Source organism: Saccharomycopsis crataegensis (genome assembly GCF_037102585.1).
Source record: "Saccharomycopsis crataegensis DNA, jcf7180000000079, whole genome shotgun sequence".
Taxonomy (NCBI): domain Eukaryota; kingdom Fungi; phylum Ascomycota; class Saccharomycetes; order Ascoideales; family Saccharomycopsidaceae; genus Saccharomycopsis; species Saccharomycopsis crataegensis.
In genome coordinates, this window is record NW_027043825.1 from 36,317 (window position 1) to 59,256 (window position 22,940).

At 40.5% G+C, this 22,940-nt stretch overlaps 1 protein-coding gene across 1 annotated transcript; it reads right to left on the reverse strand. All coding sequences in view use genetic code 12, as the record gives it.

The window, feature by feature from the left end:
• Positions 1-5,154: 5,154 nt before the first annotated feature.
• On the reverse strand, positions 5,155-6,776 carry DASC09_028710 (C2HC-type zinc finger protein; the record flags this gene model as incomplete). Its single annotated transcript, XM_064996474.1, has 2 exons — positions 5,155-5,167; positions 5,242-6,776. The coding sequence occupies 2 exons, from the start codon at positions 6,774-6,776 to the stop codon at positions 5,155-5,157; spliced, it is 1,548 nt and encodes a 515-aa protein (XP_064852546.1).
• Between the last annotated feature and the right edge of the window lie 16,164 nt (positions 6,777-22,940).

The window sequence follows — 22,940 nt, forward strand, 5'->3', positions numbered from 1 at the left end:
TCGGTTCCGGTTTCCCCATTGATCAAGTAAGCATGTAAACCAAGACCTTTCATCTTCATCTTAACACTGATCAAAGTAAACCAATCATAAAAGTTCCCGGAACCCTTCAACTTCTCATCAGCAGCGAACGAAGTGAGAGCATTTGAACTCATTACCTGTTGTAGTTTTGTAACTCTAGTTACAAAAGACATTGATAACAATAATATTCAATAATATTTATTCCCTTGTTATACTTGTTTTACTTGTTAACTATCTAAATTATATAAAGGACAAACTCAGACTATGGGGGCATGGCCCATATTTATATTAATCTCAATGGGTTCTAGAAGGTTCCATAAGCTCTAGAATGTTCCATGGAATTCTAGAAGGTTCCATGAGTTCTAGAATGTTCCATGGAATTCTAGAAGGTTCCATGAGTTCTAGAATTCCATGGAATTCTAGAAGGTTCCATAAGTTCTAGAAGGTTCCATGAGTTCTAGAAGGTTCCATGAACAATGACTAACCACATAACTTTGGATTGCCAACTCAACATAAATCTTCACTGCACCAGTGTTAAGGCCAAACTGTTCAAAGACCTGTTTCAACCACAATGCCTCTTTCACACCTTCGCTGAGAGACATATATTCTGCTTCAGCTGTAGAAAGAGCAACCGTTGCTTGTTTCTTAGATCTCCATGTGATTGCACCATTGGCATATTTGAACACAAACCCAGTAGTAGACTTTCTGTCTGACTTATCTCCAGCCCAGTCAGCATCACAATATCCAACTAGTTCACCATCTCCTTTATCTACAGCCTCATATCTTATACCTAATTCTTTCGTACCTTTCAAATATCTCAACACTCTTTTAGCTGCCTTGTAATGGACCTCCTTTGGCTCCTTGAGATATCTTGATAAAACACCGACGATATAACTAATATCGCTCCTAACAGTATTGGCAGCAAACAACAATTTTCCAACTAAGGATCTATAGTCTGTAGCATCACATGTTTCAGCATTGGCATCCACCAACGTAAGTTCTTGGCCAGAAATTGTAGGCGTCTTATCGTGGTTGCAATTCTCCATTCCAAATTCCTTCAACATGGAACCAATGTAGTCCTTCAAACTCATGTTGATACCACCATCATCTTGAGAAATATTCATGCCTAAAAATTTCTTGACAACTCCCAAGTCTTTCATCTTGAAAACATTCATCAATTCAGATTTGACTTTTCCAATAGCAAAATCTGAGGTACCAGCTATCAATAAGTCGTCAACATAGAGAGCAACCATCACAAATGATTTTTCCGATTTCCTTGAGTACAAACAATACTCAGCACCGTTTCTAACAAAACCAAGAGACGACAATACACTGTGGATTCTCTCATTCCACACCAAGGGAGCTTGCTTCAATCCATATAAGCTTTTCTTCAATCTCAAAACCATTGTTTCTTTTCCCTTAACCACATACCCTTCCGGCTGTGTCATGTATAATTCTTCTTGAAGAAACCCATTGAGAAAAGCAGTCTTAACATCCATCTGATGAACTGCCATTCCATTCTTGGCAGCGATACTCAACATCAACCTGATAGATTCATAACGCACCACAGGTGAGAATGTCTCATTGTAGTCAATACCCTTCACCTGTGTGAATCCTCGAGCAACAAGTCTTCCCTTGAAGACTCCGTCATCTTTCTTTGCAAAGACCCAACGACATGTAATTGGCTTTCTTCCTTTCGGCAACTTGACCAATTCATAAGTGGAGTTCTCCTTGTGAGCAGCTATTTCTTCGTCACAAGCGCGCTTCCATTCCACTCTTTCATCGCTCTTCATAGCTTCCTTGTGGTTTCCAGGAACATCAGTTCCTCCAGATATAGCGTCAGCTTCACCAGCCATGAAGCATGTAGCAACGTAATTCACAGGTTTGTATTCTAACAACTTGCTTTTGGTATCATCATTCAGTTCTGATTCTTCATCACAATCACTTGGCTCTTCAATATGAGGCTCAATTTTCGAAACCACCAAGTCATCATTGCTACTGCCATTTGGAACAAACGAAGTCAACTCTTCTGAATTTCTTGTATTCCTGAACTTCTTTCTTTGTGGTTTCTCAGTAACACTTTCCCTCTCTGAATCTGAGCTGAATGTGTCAGGCTGTTCTTCTATTTCAGCCAAAATACCAAATGGGTTTCTCTTAATTATACCCCTGGTTTCCTTGACTCTAGAACCTGATGATCTTTTTCTTTTCGTAGCAGTAACCAACTGAAAAGCATCATCATAAACTTTTGAGGGAATCAATTCTCCGTCCCCATACTCCTTGGTTTCAACCATAGTCATTTCAACATCCTTGGTAGACCCATCTCTTTCAGCTGGAGCTTCTTCACCAAACTCACTCATATCCGATACCATACTTTCATCATCAACTGAGATCCGAGACGCGGTTTCATCTTCATGGTATCCTGAACTATTCACCCTGCTGATATCAACATGAACCAATTTCTCATCCGTAATAATTGGAGCAGCAGATATTCCACCAACACGACCGCCGCCACCACCGCCTCCGCCAGAAACTCTATTCTCTTCTCCTGGTATAGCAGTGGAAGACACTTTCACATCTTGATAATAATACCTTGACTCATCGAAGTTGACTTGGGTAGCAGTTATAATTCTGTTGGCTTCAGGATCAAACATCCTGTAGGCACACCGGTTTCTATCATAACCAAGCATGATGCACATTTTCGAAGTAGCACCAAATTTTCCATACCTCAACTTCTGAGGGACAACAACATATCCAAGGCAACCAAAAACTCTAAGATGATCCAATCCTGGATTGTAACCAAACCACCGACAATATGGTGTCCGAAAACCAATTATTCTCGAAGGTGTTCTATTGATCAAGTAAGCAGCAGTACGAACGCCTTCGGACCAGAATTGGGCAGGCATCGAAGCCCCAATAAGCAACGATCTCGTTTTATCCTGGAGCGTTCTGTTCATCCGCTCCGCAGTACCATTCTGATAACTATGGTGTGGGACGGTCAACTCGTGGGCAATCCCTTTGCCTCTTAAATACTCATGAAGCTCAATAGTTACAAACTCACCACCATTATCGGTTCTTATGGTGCCAACTTTGAACTCTTTTCCTTGTGATTTGAACATCGTTTCAGCATAGTTGATGAAATCAATAATCTGAGAGGTACATTCTGACTTATGGGTAACGCATCTAACCTCTACCCACCTAGAATAACCATCAACTATGGTGAGAAAATACTTTGCCGAATCAACAGAGCCATAACTAAATGGACCACAAACGTCCATATGCAATAATTGTAAAGGTCTCTTTGGCTTGGAACCTTGACCATTCCTTGGCTTTCTCACAACGCCTTTAGTGGACAAGCAACAGTCACAAATAATGGTGCTGTTAGTTCCACTAATTTTCCCTTTTACCAACTTGAAAATATTATTAAACTTCTGCATGATGTTTGCACTAGGGTGGCCTAGCCGCTCATGCCAGAGGCTACCCTTGTCGGTACTCTTAAACGCAACACCATTAGTTTCAGTAGATAATCTGTAAAGCCCATTCATCAGAGGATCCTTGGTACCAATAACCTTCATTTCCGGATACATTTTCACTTTGTTTCCTTCAAACAATAATTTCGCACCATTCAGAGTAGCCTTGGAAACTGAAATCAAGTTGGCTTTTGAGTCTGGAACATAATAAGCATCTTTGATTTCAATATTGGTATTATCACGTAATTTGAACTCCGCAGACCCAATACCTGCAACAGCAACACCACCGCCATCAATCCCGGAGATCTCTCCTCCAAACGGTCTGATCGTCTTGAACAAGCTCTTATTGTTTAAGATATGTTGCGAGGCACCTGAATCAAAATACACCCTGGAGTTGTTACCATGCATTCCCATAAATGCATACCACGATGGTGACGGATTCCTACCATCGCCAATTAATTTCTCTCTCTTAGGAGCCTTGCAATCTCTTCTGAAATGTCCAGGCTTCCCACAATTGAAGCACTTGTATTGCTTCTTGGTGGCGAAAACCGGTTCCGGACTCTCAATACTAGTAGACGCAATACTTTTATCTCCAATGATCTCTCTTGTTAAATCCTGAACAAGACCGAGGTCAACATTACCAATAGTTCTGCCATTTCTGGACTCGTAGGCTGTCATGACTTCTCTAGAGAGGCTATTACCGAAACCAGCCTTCTGGCCCAAACCCAAGAACAATGCACAAAGCACAGTGCTTCCGTCCAATTTACCAACAGTGTTCTTGAAATGATTAAAAGCATCAATAAAGTGTTCCACTTTTCCTTCTTTAGTTTTCAACCATTTGTTGTCCATTAAATCACAAATAATACCCACAGCATTGGTAACAGTCAAAGTACCATAGGCCTCCTTGAGAAACATAAACAAGTTTCTGCCGGTACCATCGAATTCCGAGGCCTTAGTCAAAGCAGCGCCAGTGATACTGTTAAAGACAACCGTAGAGATAATTTCATCCATAGTAGCAACCAATTGAGCAACTTCGTTTGAGTCTTCCAGACCGTCAGTTCCGGTCTCTCCATTGATCAAATAAGCATATAACCCAAGACCTTTCATCTTCATCTTGACACTGATCAATGTGAACCAATCATAGAAGTTTGATGAACCTTTCAACTTTTCATCAGCAGCAAACGAAGTAAGAGCATTTGAACTCATAACCTGTTGAAGTTTTGTAACCCTAGTTACAGTAGTCATTACCAATAACAAATACTATCAAACTATCCTTGTTATTATTTTTATTCTTCTTAACTAACTAACTATTTAAATAACAAAATATAAACTCAAACTATGGGGAGAGGCCCCATATTTATAATAAGACCAATATATATGATTTGTAATCATACATCCATCTAGAACATTCTAGATGATTAATCATATGCACAATGACTAATTATTAGGCTGAGTCATAATCACATGCAGATTATATATTGCTCAGCCATGGTAAATAAACCGTCTTATCCGAGACTCGAACCCGGGATCTATTCAACACATTGATACCCGTGTTAACCGTTGAGCCATCTGTACAAAACCCAATATATGACTTTGGATTGTCAACTCAACATCAATGGTCTTGGCTGACACTTCAGCTCTTGATTTAAGCACCCTGTGAGCAACAAATTTAGAGGCTCTGTCTGACACAATAAGGGCATAAGCTTTGTTTATCGGACCTATAACATCAGCCTGAATCATCTCACCAACGTTGTACTTTCGCACAGCTGGTTTACCGCCCGGCTTGGTGACTTTGGACATACACGTTTCACAACTGGTCAAAACATACTTAATATCAGCTTCTAAAACACCATGGCCTTTCAATAACTCTTTCTTGGTTCTCAACTTCGCATGATTATTACTTTCATGCACTTCTTTGATAGCCTTTAAGCCCTCGTAACTTTCGACATTAAAGGCCATCTCTTCGGCGGAATCAGCTTTAACGCTCAATTCCCAGAACGGTCCAACTCTTGGAAAGTTCAAAACAACATTACCATTTTTACGGTTGGCAATAGAACCATTATGCTTGCTAAGCAACACGTCGAATCCACTATCCACAATCTTCGGGATTGAAAGTAGATTCCGTGGCAAGCCATCCATTAACTTGATACCGTTAACGGACAATTTTTGAGACAACAAATCACCTTGTTGTTTCACGGTACTTAAACCGTTGGCACCTAACACCTTGGTATCATCGCGACGGACATTGGCCAACTTTATCTTCATATTTGCAAGATGACAGGCGGACCCACTATCCAACGTAAATCTCACTGCGGCATCTGTTTTACACGCACCTACAGTAGAAAACGCTTTCTTGCGACCATAGTTAGGTTTAACACTGGATATACCAGTTCCAGGACCAGGCTTGGTTTCAACCAACCAAGCCTCCTCTGAAGAGTGGTTCTCTTCAGCATCAAACACCGTTTGCAGATAGAACGCTCTAGCATCCGGTTTTCTCTCGTAAAACTTAGAGAGCCCTGGCTTGTGGTTAGGACAATCCCTAGCGATATGTCCCTTCTTACCACAGTTCCAGCAAGTCCAGTTCTTTCTCCCACTGGACCCACGTTGGTGCACCACATTTTGGGCGAGTTCCATCAGGTTCTCTTCTTCAATGCGACTATACTTTTGACTCATTTCTTCGAAAAATCCGGCCACTTCGTCAAAAGATAAGTTTTCAAAACCGGCTTCTGGATCATTGTATCCAGTTTTATCGAAGAACTTTTGCCTAGTACCATCATCCATGATGGCACATGCGGCAAGCGGAATCAACTTCTTCGGGACGTCAAAGTAATACGCAAACGCGGTAGTAGCTCTCTCCATTAATTCGCTATTACCTTTGGTAAGGGCATAACCAAAGTTATGCAAGACCTGGACTTGAGACTCATAATCAATCAGCTTGTACTTCTTGGCGAAAGCATACCACGCAAGCACCCCGTTGGGTTGCTTGTGCATAACCCGTTTGAAGAGCTTTTCATCTAACTTCACCCTTAAGGCAGCTTGAATCAAGACTCCCAAAAAGTATGGGGCTTGATTAGAGCTATCGGCCTCAAAGAATTGGTCAGCGATAAAAGTTGGATTCTCCAAACTCAAGGTCGCAAACGCAGTTTTCATGTACTCAAGTACTAATGGAAACTCCAAACCCCCTTGCACCTTCGTTTCTTTCGCTCCCTTAAGGGACTCGTTAAAAAGCTTAATGCTAGACTCGGTAACATCCCAAGCAGCACTTCCAAAGCTAAACGTAACACCCGACATTTTATTGTACTTATGAAGACCTATAATATTCCAAAATACTCGGTATAGATTTCAAAGGCAAAATAAGGCATGTTGTAGTTTTGTAACTCTAGTTACAAAAGACATTGATAACAATAATATTCAATAATATTTATTCCCTTGTTATACTTGTTTTACTTGTTAACTATCTAAATTATATAAAGGACAAACTCAGACTATGGGGGGCATGGCCCATATTTATATTAATCTCAATGGGTTCTAGAATGTTCCATAAGCTCTAGAATGTTCCATGGAATTCTAGAAGGTTCCATAAGTTCTAGAAGGTTCCATAAGTTCTAGAAGGTTCCATGAGTTCTAGAAGGTTCCATAAGTTCTAGAAGGTTCCATGAACAATGACTAACCACATAACTTTGGATTGCCAACTCAACACCCTCTCTCAATTCAAAGTCTCCATACCACAGAGCCTTCTCAACTCCAAGAATTGAGGGGCAGCAAGACCTTTTGTAAACATATCAGCAATCATAACACCAGTGCTCAAGTACTCCAAATTGATAGAGCCAGATCCAATGTGGTCCCTGATAAAGTGAGTCCTGATGTCAATGTGTTTGGTGCGATGATGGAAAGCTGGATGCTTTGCCATTTCAATACACCCTTGGTTATCATCAAACATCCTCACTGGACCAGTATTGATCCCAAATTCCTTGAACACTTGCATTAGCCATAATGCTTCCTTGACTCCTTCACTTAGTGACATGTATTCAGCCTCTGCCGTAGAAAGATCAACAGTAGCTTGCTTCTTAGATCTCCATGTGATTGCACCATTGGCATATTTGAACACAAACCCAGTAGTAGACTTTCTGTCTGACTTATCTCCAGCCCAGTCAGCATCACAGTATCCAAGAAGCTCACCGTTATCATTATTGCCAGCCTCATATCTTATTCCCAAATCTTTGGTTCCTTTCAAGTATCTTAAAACTCTCTTTGCTGCCTTGTAATGCACCTCCTTGTTGAGTTGACAATCCAAAGTCATATATTGGGTTTTGTACAGATGGCTCAACGGTTAACACGGGTATCAATGTGTTGAATAGATCCCGGGTTCGAGTCTCGGATAAGACGGTTTATTTACCATGGCTGAGCAATATATAATCTGCATGTGATTATGACTCAGCCTAATAATTAGTCATTGTGCATATGATTAATCATCTAGAATGTTCTAGATGGATGTATGATTACAAATCATATATATTGGTCTTATTATAAATATGGGGCCTCTCCCCATAGTTTGAGTTTATATTTTGTTATTTAAATAGTTAGTTAGTTAAGAAGAATAAGAATAATAACAAGGATAGTTTGATAGTATTTGTTATTGGTAATGACTACTGTAACTAGGGTTACAAAACTTCAACAGGTTATGAGTTCAAATGCTCTTACTTCGTTTGCTGCTGATGAAAAGTTGAAAGGTTCATCAAACTTCTATGATTGGTTCACATTGATCAGTGTCAAGATGAAGATGAAAGGTCTTGGGTTATATGCTTATTTGATCAATGGAGAGACCGGAACTGACGGTCTGGAAGACTCAAACGAAGTTGCTCAATTGGTTGCTACTATGGATGAAATTATCTCTACGGTTGTCTTTAACAGTATCACTGGCGCTGCTTTGACTAAGGCCTCGGAATTCGATGGTACCGGCAGAAACTTGTTTATGTTTCTCAAGGAGGCCTATGGTACTTTGACTGTTACCAATGCTGTGGGTATTATTTGTGATTTAATGGACAACAAATGGTTGAAAACTAAAGAAGGAAAAGTGGAACACTTTATTGATGCTTTTAATCATTTCAAGAACACTGTTGGTAAATTGGACGGAAGCACTGTGCTTTGTGCATTGTTCTTGGGTTTGGGCCAGAAGGCTGGTTTCGGTAATAGCCTCTCTAGAGAAGTCATGACAGCCTACGAGTCCAGAAATGGCAGAACTATTGGTAATGTTGACCTCGGTCTTGTTCAGGATTTAACAAGAGAGATCATTGGAGATAAAAGTATTGCGTCTACTAGTATTGAGAGTCCGGAACCGGTTTTCGCCACCAAGAAGCAATACAAGTGCTTCAATTGTGGGAAGCCTGGACATTTCAGAAGAGATTGCAAGGCTCCTAAGAGAGAGAAATTAATTGGCGATGGTAGGAATCCGTCACCATCGTGGTATGCATTTATGGGAATGCATGGTAACAACTCCAGGGTGTATTTTGATTCAGGTGCCTCGCAACATATCTTAAACAATAAGAGCTTGTTCAAGACGATCAGACCGTTTGGAGGAGAGATCTCCGGGATTGATGGCGGTGGTGTTGCTGTTGCAGGTATTGGGTCTGCGGAGTTCAAATTACGTGATAATACCAATATTGAAATCAAAGATGCTTATTATGTTCCAGACTCAAAAGCCAACTTGATTTCAGTTTCCAAGGCTACTCTGAATGGTGCGAAATTATTGTTTGAAGGAAACAAAGTGAAAATGTATCCGGAAATGAAGGTTATTGGTACCAAGGATCCTCTGATGAATGGGCTTTACAGATTATCTACCGAAACTAATGGTGTTGCGTTTAAGAGTACCGACAAGGGTAGCCTCTGGCATGAGCGGCTAGGCCACCCTAGTGCAAACATCATGCAGAAGTTTAATAATATTTTCAAGTTGGTAAAAGGGAAAATTAGTGGAACTAACAGCACCATTATTTGTGACTGTTGCTTGTCCACTAAAGGCGTTGTGAGAAAGCCAAGGAATGGTCAAGGTTCCAAGCCAAAGAAACCTTTACAATTATTGCATATGGACGTTTGTGGTCCATTTAGTTATGGCTCTGTTGATTCGGCAAAGTATTTTCTCACCATAGTTGATGGTTATTCTAGGTGGGTAGAGGTTAGATGCCTTACCCATAAGTCAGAATGTACCTCTCAGATTATTGATTTCATCAACTATGCTGAAACGATGTTCAAATCACAAGGAAAAGAGTTCAAAGTTGGCACCATCAGAACCGATAATGGTGGTGAGTTTGTAACTATTGAGCTTCATGAGTATTTAAGAGGCAAAGGGATTGCCCACGAGTTGACCGTCCCACACCATAGTTATCAGAATGGTACTGCGGAGCGGATGAACAGAACGCTCCAGGATAAAACGAGATCGTTGCTTATTGGGGCTTCGATGCCTGCCCAATTCTGGTCCGAAGGCGTTCGTACTGCTGCTTACTTGATCAATAGAACACCTTCGAGAATAATTGGTTTTCGGACACCATATTGTCGGTGGTTTGGTTACAATCCAGGATTGGATCATCTTAGAGTTTTTGGTTGCCTTGGATATGTTGTTGTCCCTCAGAAGTTGAGGTATGGAAAATTTGGTGCTACTTCGAAAATGTGCATCATGCTTGGTTATGATAGAAACCGGTGTGCCTACAGGATGTTTGATCCTGAAGCCAACAGAATTATAACTGCTACCCAAGTCAACTTCGATGAGTCAAGGTATTATTATCAAGATGTGAAAGTGTCTTCCACTGCTATACCAGGAGAAGAGAATAGAGTTTCTGGCGGAGGCGGTGGTGGCGGCGGTCGTGTTGGTGGAATATCTGCTGCTCCAATTATTACGGATGAGAAATTGGTTCATGTTGATATCAGCAGGGTGAATAGTTCAGGATACCATGAAGATGAAACCGCGTCTCGGATCTCAGTTGATGATGAAAGTATGGTATCGGATATGAGTGAGTTTGGTGAAGAAGCTCCAGCTGAAAGAGATGGGTCTACCAAGGATGTTGAAATGACTATGGTTGAAACCAAGGAGTATGGGGACGGAGAATTGATTCCCTCAAAAGTTTATGATGATGCTTTTCAGTTGGTTACTGCTACGAAAAGAAAAAGATCATCAGGTTCTAGAGTCAAGGAAACCAGGGGTATAATTAAGAGAAACCCATTTGGTGTTGAAGTTTTGTAACCCTAGTTACAGTAGTCATTACCAATAACAAATACTATCAAACTATCCTTGTTATTATTCTTATTCTTCTTAACTAACTAACTATTTAACTAACAAAATATAAACTCAAACTATGGGGAGAGGCCCCATATTTATAATAAGACCAATATATATGATTTGTAATCATACATCCATCTAGAACATTCTAGATGATTAATCATATGCACAATGACTAATTATTAGGCTGAGTCATAATCACATGCAGATTATATATTGCTCAGCCATGGTAAATAAACCGTCTTATCCGAGACTCGAACCCAGGATCTATTCAACACATTGATACCCGTGTTAACCGTTGAGCCATCTGTACAAAACCCAATATATGACTTTGGATTGTCAACTCAACACCCTCTCTCAATTCAAAGTCACCATACCACAAAGCTTTCTTAGCTCTATGAATTGAGGAGCAGCAAGACCTTTAGTGAACATGTCAGCAACCATGATTCCAGTATTAAGGTATTGCAAATCAATTGTCCCAGATCCAATGTGATCCCTGATGAAATGAGTCCTGATATCAATATGTTTGGTACGGTGATGGAAAGCTGGATGTTTGGCCATTTCAATACACCCCTGGTTATCATCATAAATCTTCACTGCACCAGTGTTGAGGCCAAACTCCTCAAAGACCTGTTTCAACCACAATGCCTCTTTCACACCTTCGCTGAGAGACATATATTCTGCTTCAGCTGTAGAAAGAGCAACCGTTGCTTGTTTCTTGGACCTCCATGTTATTGCACCATTGGCATACTTGAACACAAACCCAGTAGTAGACTTTCTGTCTGACTTATCTCCAGCCCAGTCAGCATCACAATATCCAACTAGTTCACCATCTCCTTTATCTCCAGCCTCATATCTTATACCTAATTCTTTTGTACCTTTCAAATATCTCAACACTCTTTTAGCTGCCTTGTAATGGACCTCCTTTGGCTCCTTGAGATATCTTGATAAAACACCGACGATATAACTAATATCGCTCCTAACAGTATTGGCAGCAAATAACAATTTTCCAACTAAAGATCTATAGGCTGTAGCATCACATGTTTCAGCATTGGCATCCACCAACGTAAGTTCTTGGCCAGAAATTGTAGGCGTCTTATCGTGGTTGCAATTCTCCATTCCAAATTCCTTCAACATGGAACCAATGTAGTCCTTCAAACTCATGTTGATACCACCGCCATCTTGAGAAATATTCATGCCTAAAAATTTCTTGACAACTCCCAAGTCTTTCATCTTGAAAACATTCATCAATTCAGATTTGACTTTTCCAATAGCAAAATCTGAGGTACCAGCTATCAATAAGTCGTCAACATAGAGAGCAACCATCACAAATGATTTTTCCGATTTCCTTGAGTACAAACAATACTCAGCACCGTTTCTAACAAAACCAAGAGACGACAATACACTGTACAGGTTATGAGTTCAAATGCTCTCACTTCGTTCGCTGCTGATGAGAAGTTGAAGGGTTCCGGGAACTTTTATGATTGGTTTACTTTGATCAGTGTTAAGATGAAGATGAAAGGTCTTGGTTTACATGCTTACTTGATCAATGGGGAAACCGGAACCGACGGGCTGGAAACTGCTAATGAAGTTGCCCAATTGATTGCTACTATGGATGAGATTATTTCAACAGCCATTTTCAACAGCATCTCAGGCGCTGCTTTGACTAAGGCTTCCGAATTTGATGGTACTGGTAGAAACTTGTTTATGTTTCTCAAGGATGCTTATGGTACATTGACTGTTACAAATGCTGTTGGTATTATCTCAGATTTAATTGACGCTAAGTGGTTGAAATCTAGCAACGGAAACGTTGAGAATTTCATTGATGCCTTCAATCACTTCAAGAATACTGTTGGCAAATTAGACGGAAACACTGTGTTGTGTGCGTTGTTTTTGAGCTTGGGTCAGAAAGCCGGGTTTAATGCAAATCTTTCCAGGGAAGTCATGACTGCGTATGAGTCTAGAAATGGCAGGACTATTGGAAATGTTGATATTGGGCTTGTCCAAGATTTGACAAGAGAAATCATTGGAGATAAATCGGTTGGTTCCACCAGTGTTGAGGGTTTGGAACCTGTGTTTGCTTTTAAGAAACAGTACAAGTGCTTCAATTGTGGAAAACCCGGTCATTTCAAGAAGGATTGCAAGGCTCCTAGAAAGGAGAGAATGGGTGGTGATCTGAAGAATCCATCACCATCTTGGTATGCATTTATGGGAATGCATGGTAGGGCCTCCAGAGTGTACTTTGACTCTGGTGCCTCGCAACATATTTTGAATGACAGAAAGATGTTTAAAACCATTGGTCCTTTTTCTGGTGAGATCTCAGGTATTGATGGTAGTTCTCTCGAGGTTCAAGGTATCGGGTCTGCGGTGTTTAAGTTACGTGATAACACCAGTATCGAAATCAAGGATGCTTATTATGTTCCAGGGTCAAAGGCCAATTTGATTTCTGTTTCCAAGGCTACTCTGAATGGTGCAAGATTATTATTTGAAGGAAACAAGGTGAAAATGTACCCTGAAAAGAAAGTGGTTGCTGTTAAAGATCCAGTTATGAGTGATCTTTATGCTTTGCACACCAGTGTCGATGGTGTGGCATTTAACAGTGTTGATAAGAGCGGGTTGTGGCACCAGAGATTAGGCCATCCCAGTATGAATATTATGAACAAGTTCAATCTGATGTTTCATTTGGTGAAAGGTAAACTTTACAGTGAAGATTCTGTGCAGTTATGTGAAAGCTGCTTGACAAGTAAAGGGGTTACCAGAAGACCAAAGAGCGGCAAGGGTGCTAAACCACAACAGCCTTTACAATTGTTGCATATGGACGTGTGTGGCCCAATCAATTATGGGTCTATTGATTCGAGCAAATATTTTCTCACTATTGTCGACGGGTATTCCAAGTTTGTGGAGGTTAAGTGTTTGAAAAACAAGTCAGAGTGTGCTGACAGGATTATTGAGTTTATTACATACACCGAAACAATGTTCAAGTCTCGGGGAAAAGAGTTTACCGTGGGAACTATCCGCACTGATAATGGTGGTGAATTTGTTACAGGAAAGTTGCATGATTTCATGAGAAGCAAAGGTATTGCCCATGAGTTGACTGTGCCACACCATAGTTATCAAAATGGTGTTGCTGAAAGAATGCATCGGACAATTCAAGACAAAACTAGATCTTTAATTATTGGGGCTTCTATGCCGGTTCAGTTTTGGTCTGAAGGTGTCCGCACGGCTGTTTATTTGATTAACAGGACGCCATCCCGCGTTATTAATTTCCACACACCATATGGTCGTTGGTATGGATACAAGCCGGGCCTTGACCATCTTCGCTGCTTTGGTTCCCTTGCATATGTGGTTATACCAAACAGTTTGAGAAATGGAAAATTTGATGCTACCGCCAAGGTTGGAGTGATGCTCGGGTATGATAGAGATCACTGTGCGTACAGAATTTTTGATCCTGCTGCCAACAAGATTATTGTGGCGACTCAGGTCAGATTTGATGAGTCAAGATATTACTATCAGGATGTGAAGCGAGTCACTGATGTGGATAGCGAGATTGCTAAGGTAAGCAGCTCTGGTGGTATGGGTTTTGCTGGTGGCGTTGCACCAGGCCCTGTTATAAGTGATCCAGACTTAGAGGATGTTGCAAGTGAGATCTCGGTTGATGATGAACGAATGGTTTCCGATTTGGATGATTCAGAAAGAGAGTCCACTGTTTCCTCAAGCAAAGACGTGGAAATGAGAATCATAGACGATGATGAGGATGCCACTGGAGAGTTAATCCCATCAAGGATGGTTTCAGAAGAGTTCAAGTTGGTTACTGCTACAAAAAGGAAAAGATCATCGGGTTCTAGACCCAAGAAAAGTACAGGTTTGATTAAAAGAAATCCATTTGGGATCTTGGCAGAAGTTGAACAAGAATCTGATACATTCAGTTCAGATTCAGAGAGGGAAATTGCTATTGAGAAACCACAAAGGAAGAAATACAGAAACGACAGTAGCTCAAAAGAGCTTACTTCTTTTGTTCCTAATGGTAGTAGCAATGACAACTTGGTGGTTTCGGAAATTGAGCCACATGTTGAACAGCCAAGTGATTGTGATGAGGAATCAGAACTGAATGATGATGCCGAAGGCAAGTTGTTAGAGTACAAACCTGTGAATTATGTTGCCTCTTGTTTTATGGCTGGCGAAGCTGCTGCTTTGGCTGGTGGAAGTGATGTTCCTGGAAATTATAAGGAAGCCATGAAGAGCAACGAAAGTGCAGAATGGAAGCGCGCTTGTGACGAAGAAATTGCGGCTCACAAGGAGAACTCCACTTATGAATTGGTCGAGTTGCCGAAAGGAAGAAAGCCAATTACATGTCGTTGGGTCTTTGCAAAGAAAGATAACGGAGTCTTCAAGGGAAGACTTGTTGCTCGAGGATTCACACAGGTGAAAGGTATTGACTACAATGAGACATTCTCACCTGTGGTGCGTTATGAATCTATCAGGTTGATGTTGAGTATTGCAGCTAAGAATGGAATGGCAGTTCATCAGATGGATGTGAAAACTGCATTCCTCAACGGATCTCTTCAGGAAGAATTATACATGACTCAACCAGAAGGGTATGTGGTTAAAGGAAGGGAAACCAGTGTCTTGAGATTGAAGAAAAGCTTGTATGGTTTGAAACAGGCTCCCTTGGTGTGGAATGAAAGAATCCACAGTGTTTTGTCGTCGCTTGGTTTTGTCAGAAACGGTGCTGAATATTGTCTATATTCAAGGAAATCCGAAAAGTCTTTTGTGATGGTTGCGCTTTACGTTGATGATTTATTGATAACTGGTACCTCAGATTTTGCCATCAGGAAAGTGAAAAGTGAATTGATGAATGTCTTCAAGATGAAGGACTTGGGAATAGTCAGGAAATTTTTGGGTATCAATATCTCGCAAGATAATGGAGGTATTAACATGAGCTTGAAAGACTATATTGGCTCTATGTTAAAGGAATTTGGAATGGAGAATTGCAACCCAGATAAGACGCCTACTATTGCTGGTCAGGAGCTCACCTTGGTGGACAACAGTGCTGAGGATTGTGATGCCACAGCTTACAGATCTTTGGTTGGAAAATTATTGTTTGCTGCTAATACTGTTAGAAGCGATATCAGCTATATCGTCGGTGTTCTATCCAGATACCTCAAGGAACCAAAGGAGGTGCATTATAAGGCAGCAAAGAGAGTTTTAAGATACTTGAAAGGAACCAAAGATTTGGGAATAAGATATGAGGCTGGCAATAATGATAACGGTGAGCTTCTTGGATACTGTGATGCTGACTGGGCTGGAGATAAGTCAGACAGAAAGTCTACTACTGGGTTTGTGTTCAAATATGCCAATGGTGCAATCACATGGAGATCTAAGAAGCAAGCTACTGTTGCTCTTTCTACGGCAGAGGCTGAATACATGTCACTAAGTGAAGGAGTCAAGGAAGCATTATGGCTAATGCAAGTGTTCAAGGAATTTGGGATCAATACTGGTCCAGTGAGGATGTTTGATGATAACCAAGGGTGTATTGAGATGGCAAAGCATCCAGCTTTCCATCATCGCACCAAACACATTGACATCAGGACTCACTTTATCAGGGACCACATTGGATCTGGCTCTATCAATTTGGAGTACTTGAGCACTGGTGTTATGATTGCTGATATGTTTACAAAAGGTCTTGCTGCCCCTCAATTCTTGGAGTTGAGAAGGCTCTGTGGTATGGAGACTTTGAATTGAGAGAGGGTGTTGAGTTGGCAATCCAAAGTTATGTGGTTAGTCATTGTTCATGGAACCTTCTAGAACTCATGGAACCTTCTAGAACTTATGGAACCTTCTAGAATTCCATGGAACATTCTAGAACTCATGGAACCTTCTAGAATTCCATGGAACATTCTAGAACTCATGGAACCTTCTAGAATTCCATGGAACATTCTAGAGCTTATGGAACCTTCTAGAACCCATTGAGATTAATATAAATATGGGCCATGCCCCCATAGTCTGAGTTTGTCCTTTATATAATTTAGATAGTTAACAAGTAAAACAAGTATAACAAGGGAATAAATATTATTGAATATTATTGTTATCAATGTCTTTTGTAACTAGAGTTACAAAACTACAACAGATTCTCTCATTCCACACCAAGGGAGCTTGCTTCAATCCATATAAGCTTTTCTTCAATCTCAAAACCATTGTTTCTTTTCCCTTAACCACATACCCTTCCGGCTGTGTCATGTATAATTCTTCTTGAAGAAACCCATTGAGAAAAGCAGTCTTAACATCCATCTGATGAACTGCCATTCCATTCTTGGCAGCGATACTCAACATCAACCTGATAGATTCATAACGCACCACAGGTGAGAATGTCTCATTGTAGTCAATACCCTTCACCTGTGTGAATCCTCGAGCAACAAGTCTTCCCTTGAAGACTCCGTCATCTTTCTTTGCAAAGACCCAACGACATGTAATTGGCTTTCTTCCTTTCGGCAACTTGACCAATTCATAAGTGGAGTTCTCCTTGTGAGCAGCTATTTCTTCGTCACAAGCGCGCTTCCATTCCACTCTTTCATCGCTCTTCATAGCTTCCTTGTAGTTTCCAGGAACATCAGTTCCTCCAGATATAGCGTCAGCTTCACCAGCCATGAAGCATGTAGCAACGTAATTCACAGGTTTGTATTCTAACAACTTGCTTTTGGTATCATCATTCAGTTCTGATTCTTCATCACAATCACTTGGCTCTTCAATATGAGGCTCAATTTTCGAAACCACCAAGTCATCATTGCTACTGCCATTTGGAACAAACGAAGTCAACTCTTCTGAATTTCTTGTATTCCTGAACTTCTTTCTTTGTGGTTTCTCAGTAACACTTTCCCTCTCTGAATCTGAGCTGAATGTGTCAGGCTGTTCTTCTATTTCAGCCAAAATACCAAATGGGTTTCTCTTAATTATACCCCTGCTTTCCTTGACTCTAGAACCTGACGATCTTTTTCTTTTCGTAGCAGTAACCAACTGAAAAGCATCATCATAAACTTTTGAGGGAATCAATTCTCCGTCCCCATACTCCTTGGTTTCAACCATAGTCATTTCAACATCCTTGGTAGACCCATCTCTTTCAGCTGGAGCTTCTTCACCAAACTCACTCATATCCGATACCATACTTTCATCATCAACTGAGATCCGAGACGCGGTTTCATCTTCATGGTATCCTGAACTATTCACCCTTCTGATATCAACATCAACCAATTGCTCATCCGTAATAATTGGAGCAGCAGATATTCCACCAACACGACCGCCTCCGCCAGAAACTCTATTCTCTTCTCCTGGTATAGCAGTGGAAGACACTTTCACATCTTGATAATAATACCTTGACTCATCGAAGTTGACTTGGGTAGCAGTTATAATTCTGTTGGCTTCAGGATCAAACATCCTGTAGGCACACCGGTTTCTATCATAACCAAGCATGATGCACATTTTCGAAGTAGCACCAAATTTTCCATACCTCAACTTCTGAGGGACAACAACATATCCAAGGCAACCAAAAACTCTAAGATGATCCAATCCTGGATTGTAACCAAACCACCGACAATATGGTGTCCGAAAACCAATTATTCTCGAAGGTGTTCTATTGATCAAGTAAGCAGCAGTACGAACGCCTTCGGACCAGAATTGGGCAGGCATCGAAGCCCCAATAAGCAACGATCTCGTTTTATCCTGGAGCGTTCTGTTCATCCGCTCCGCAGTACCATTCTGATAACTATGGTGTGGGACGGTCAACTCGTGGGCAATCCCTTTGCCTCTTAAATACTCATGAAGCTCAATAGTTACAAACTCACCACCATTATCGGTTCTGATGGTGCCAACTTTGAACTCTTTTCCTTGTGATTTGAACATCGTTTCAGCATAGTTGATGAAATCAATAATCTGAGAGGTACATTCTGACTTATGGGTAAGGCATCTAACCTCTACCCACCTAGAATAACCATCAACTATGGTGAGAAAATACTTTGCCGAATCAACAGAGCCATAACTAAATGGACCACAAACGTCCATATGCAATAATTGTAAAGGTTTCTTTGGCTTGGAACCTTGACCATTCCTTGGCTTTCTCACAACGCCTTTAGTGGACAAGCAACAGTCACAAATAATGGTGCTGTTAGTTCCACTAATTTTCCCTTTTACCAACTTGAAAATATTATTAAACTTCTGCATGATGTTTGCACTAGGGTGGCCTAGCCGCTCATGCCAGAGGCTACCCTTGTCGGTACTCTTAAACGCAACACCATTAGTTTCGGTAGATAATCTGTAAAGCCCATTCATCAGAGGATCCTTGGTACCAATAACCTTCATTTCCGGATACATTTTCACTTTGTTTCCTTCAAACAATAATTTCGCACCATTCAGAGTAGCCTTGGAAACGGAAATCAAGTTGGCTTTTGAGTCTGGAACATAATAAGCATCTTTGATTTCAATATTGGTATTATCACGTAATTTGAACTCCGCAGACCCAATACCTGCAACAGCAACACCACCGCCATCAATCCCGGAGATCTCTCCTCCAAACGGTCTGATCGTCTTGAACAAGCTCTTATTGTTTAAGATATGTTGCGAGGCACCTGAATCAAAATACACCCTGGAGTTGTTACCATGCATTCCCATAAATGCATACCACGATGGTGACGGATTCCTACCATCGCCAATTAATTTCTCTCTCTTAGGAGCCTTGCAATCTCTTCTGAAATGTCCAGGCTTCCCACAATTGAAGCACTTGTATTGCTTCTTGGTGGCGAAAACCGGTTCCGGACTCTCAATACTAGTAGACGCAATACTTTTATCTCCAATGATCTCTCTTGTTCAATCCTGAACAAGACCGAGGTCAACATTACCAATAGTTCTGCCATTTCTGGACTCGTAGGCTGTCATGACTTCTCTAGAGAGGCTATTACCGAAACCAGCCTTCTGGCCCAAACCCAAGAACAATGCACAAAGCACAGTGCTTCCGTCCAATTTACCAACAGTGTTCTTGAAATGATTAAAAGCATCAATAAAGTGTTCCACTTTTCCTTCTTTAGTTTTCAACCATTTGTTGTCCATTAAATCACAAATAATACCCACAGCATTGGTAACAGTCAAAGTACCATAGGCCTCCTTGAGAAACATAAACAAGTTTCTGCCGGTACCATCGAATTCCGAGGCCTTAGTCAAAGCAGCGCCAGTGATACTGTTAAAGACAACTGTAGAGATAATTTCATCCATAGTAGCAACCAATTGAGCAACTTCGTTTGAGTCTTCCAGACCGTCAGTTCCGGTCTCTCCATTGATCAAATAAGCATATAACCCAAGACCTTTCATCTTCATCTTGACACTGATCAATGTGAACCAATCATAGAAGTTTGATGAACCTTTCAACTTTTCATCAGCAGCAAACGAAGTAAGGGCATTTGAACTCATAACCTGTTGAAGTTTTGTAACCCTAGTTACAGTAGTCATTACCAATAACAAATACTATCAAACTATCCTTGTTATTATTCTTATTCTTCTTAACTAACTAACTATTTAACTAACAAAATATAAACTCAAACTATGGGGAGAGGCCCCATATTTATAATAAGACCAATATATATGATTTGTAATCATACATCCATCTAGAACATTCTAGATGATTAATCATATGCACAATGACTAATTATTAGGCTGAGTCATAATCACATGCAGATTATATATTGCTCAGCCATGGTAAATAAACCGTCTTATCCGAGACTCGAACCCAGGATCTATTCAACACATTGATACCCGTGTTAACCGTTGAGCCATCTGTACAAAACCCAATATATGACTTTGGATTGTCAACTCAACATTTGGTATTTTGGCTGAAATAGAAGAACAGCCTGACACATTCAGCTCAGATTCAGAGAGGGAAAGTGTTACTGAGAAACCACAAAGAAAGAAGTTCAGGAATACAAGAAATTCAGAAGAGTTGACTTCGTTTGTTCCAAATGGCAGTAGCAATGATGACTTGGTGGTTTCGAAAATTGAGCCTCATATTGAAGAGCCAAGTGATTGTGATGAAGAATCAGAACTGAATGATGATACCAAAAGCAAGTTGTTAGAATACAAACCTGTGAATTACGTTGCTACATGCTTCATGGCTGGTGAAGCTGACGCTATATCTGGAGGAACTGATGTTCCTGGAAACCACAAGGAAGCTATGAAGAGCGATGAAAGAGTGGAATGGAAGCGCGCTTGTGACGAAGAAATAGCTGCTCACAAGGAGAACTCCACTTATGAATTGGTCAAGTTGCCGAAAGGAAGAAAGCCAATTACATGTCGTTGGGTCTTTGCAAAGAAAGATGACGGAGTCTTCAAGGGAAGACTTGTTGCTCGAGGATTCACACAGGTGAAGGGTATTGACTACAATGAGACATTCTCACCTGTGGTGCGTTATGAATCTATCAGGTTGATGTTGAGTATCGCTGCCAAGAATGGAATGGCAGTTCATCAGATGGATGTTAAGACTGCTTTTCTCAATGGGTTTCTTCAAGAAGAATTATACATGACACAGCCGGAAGGGTATGTGGTTAAGGGAAAAGAAACAATGGTTTTGAGATTGAAGAAAAGCTTATATGGATTGAAGCAAGCTCCCTTGGTGTGGAATGAGAGAATCCACAGTGTATTGTCGTCTCTTGGTTTTGTTAGAAACGGTGCTGAGTATTGTTTGTACTCAAGGAAATCGGAAAAATCATTTGTGATGGTTGCTCTCTATGTTGACGACTTATTGATAGCTGGTACCTCAGATTTTGCTATTGGAAAAGTCAAATCTGAATTGATGAATGTTTTCAAGATGAAAGACTTGGGAGTTGTCAAGAAATTTTTAGGCATGAATATTTCTCAAGATGGCGGTGGTATCAACATGAGTTTGAAGGACTACATTGGTTCCATGTTGAAGGAATTTGGAATAGAGAATTGCAACCACGATAAGACGCCTACAATTTCTGGCCAAGAACTTACGTTGGTGGATGCCAATGCTGAAACATGTGATGCTACAGACTATAGATCCTTAGTTGGAAAATTGTTGTTTGCTGCCAATACTGTTAGGAGCGATATTAGTTATATCGTCGGTGTTTTATCAAGATATCTCAAGGAGCCAAAGGAGGTCCATTACAAGGCAGCTAAAAGAGTGTTGAGATATTTGAAAGGTACGAAAGAATTAGGTATAAGATATGAGGCTGTAGATAAAGGAGATGGTGAACTAGTTGGATATTGTGATGCTGACTGGGCTGGAGATAAGTCAGACAGAAAGTCTACTACTGGGTTTGTGTTCAAATATGCCAATGGTGCAATCACATGGAGATCTAAGAAACAAGCAACGGTTGCTCTTTCTACAGCTGAAGCAGAATATATGTCTCTCAGCGAAGGTGTGAAAGAGGCATTGTGGTTGAAACAGGTCTTTGAACAGTTTGGCCTTAACACTGATGCAGTGAAGATTTATGATGATAACCAGGGGTGTATTGAAATGGCCAAACATCCAGCTTTCCATCACCGTACCAAACATATTGATATCAGGACTCATTTCATCAGGGATCACATTGGATCTGGGACAATTGATTTGCAATACCTTAATACTGGAATCATGGTTGCTGACATGTTCACTAAAGGTCTTGCTGCTCCTCAATTCATAGAGCTAAGAAAGCTTTGTGGTATGGTGACTTTGAATTGAGAGAGGGTGTTGAGTTGACAATCCAAAGTCATATATTGGGTTTTGTACAGATGGCTCAACGGTTAACACGGGTATCAATGTGTTGAATAGATCCTGGGTTCGAGTCTCGGATAAGACGGTTTATTTACCATGGCTGAGCAATATATAATCTGCATGTGATTATGACTCAGCCTAATAATTAGTCATTGTGCATATGATTAATCATCTAGAATGTTCTAGATGGATGTATGATTACAAATCATATATATTGGTCTTATTATAAATATGGGGCCTCTCCCCATAGTTTGAGTTTATATTTTGTTATTTAAATAGTTAGTTAGTTAAGAAGAATAAAAATAATAACAAGGATAGTTTGATAGTATTTGTTATTGGTAATGACTACTGTAACTAGGGTTACAAAACTTCAACAATTGAGTGTTTAGGAATGTTTCATAATTTCCTTAAACAAGCTGATTCAAACAAAAACATTGTC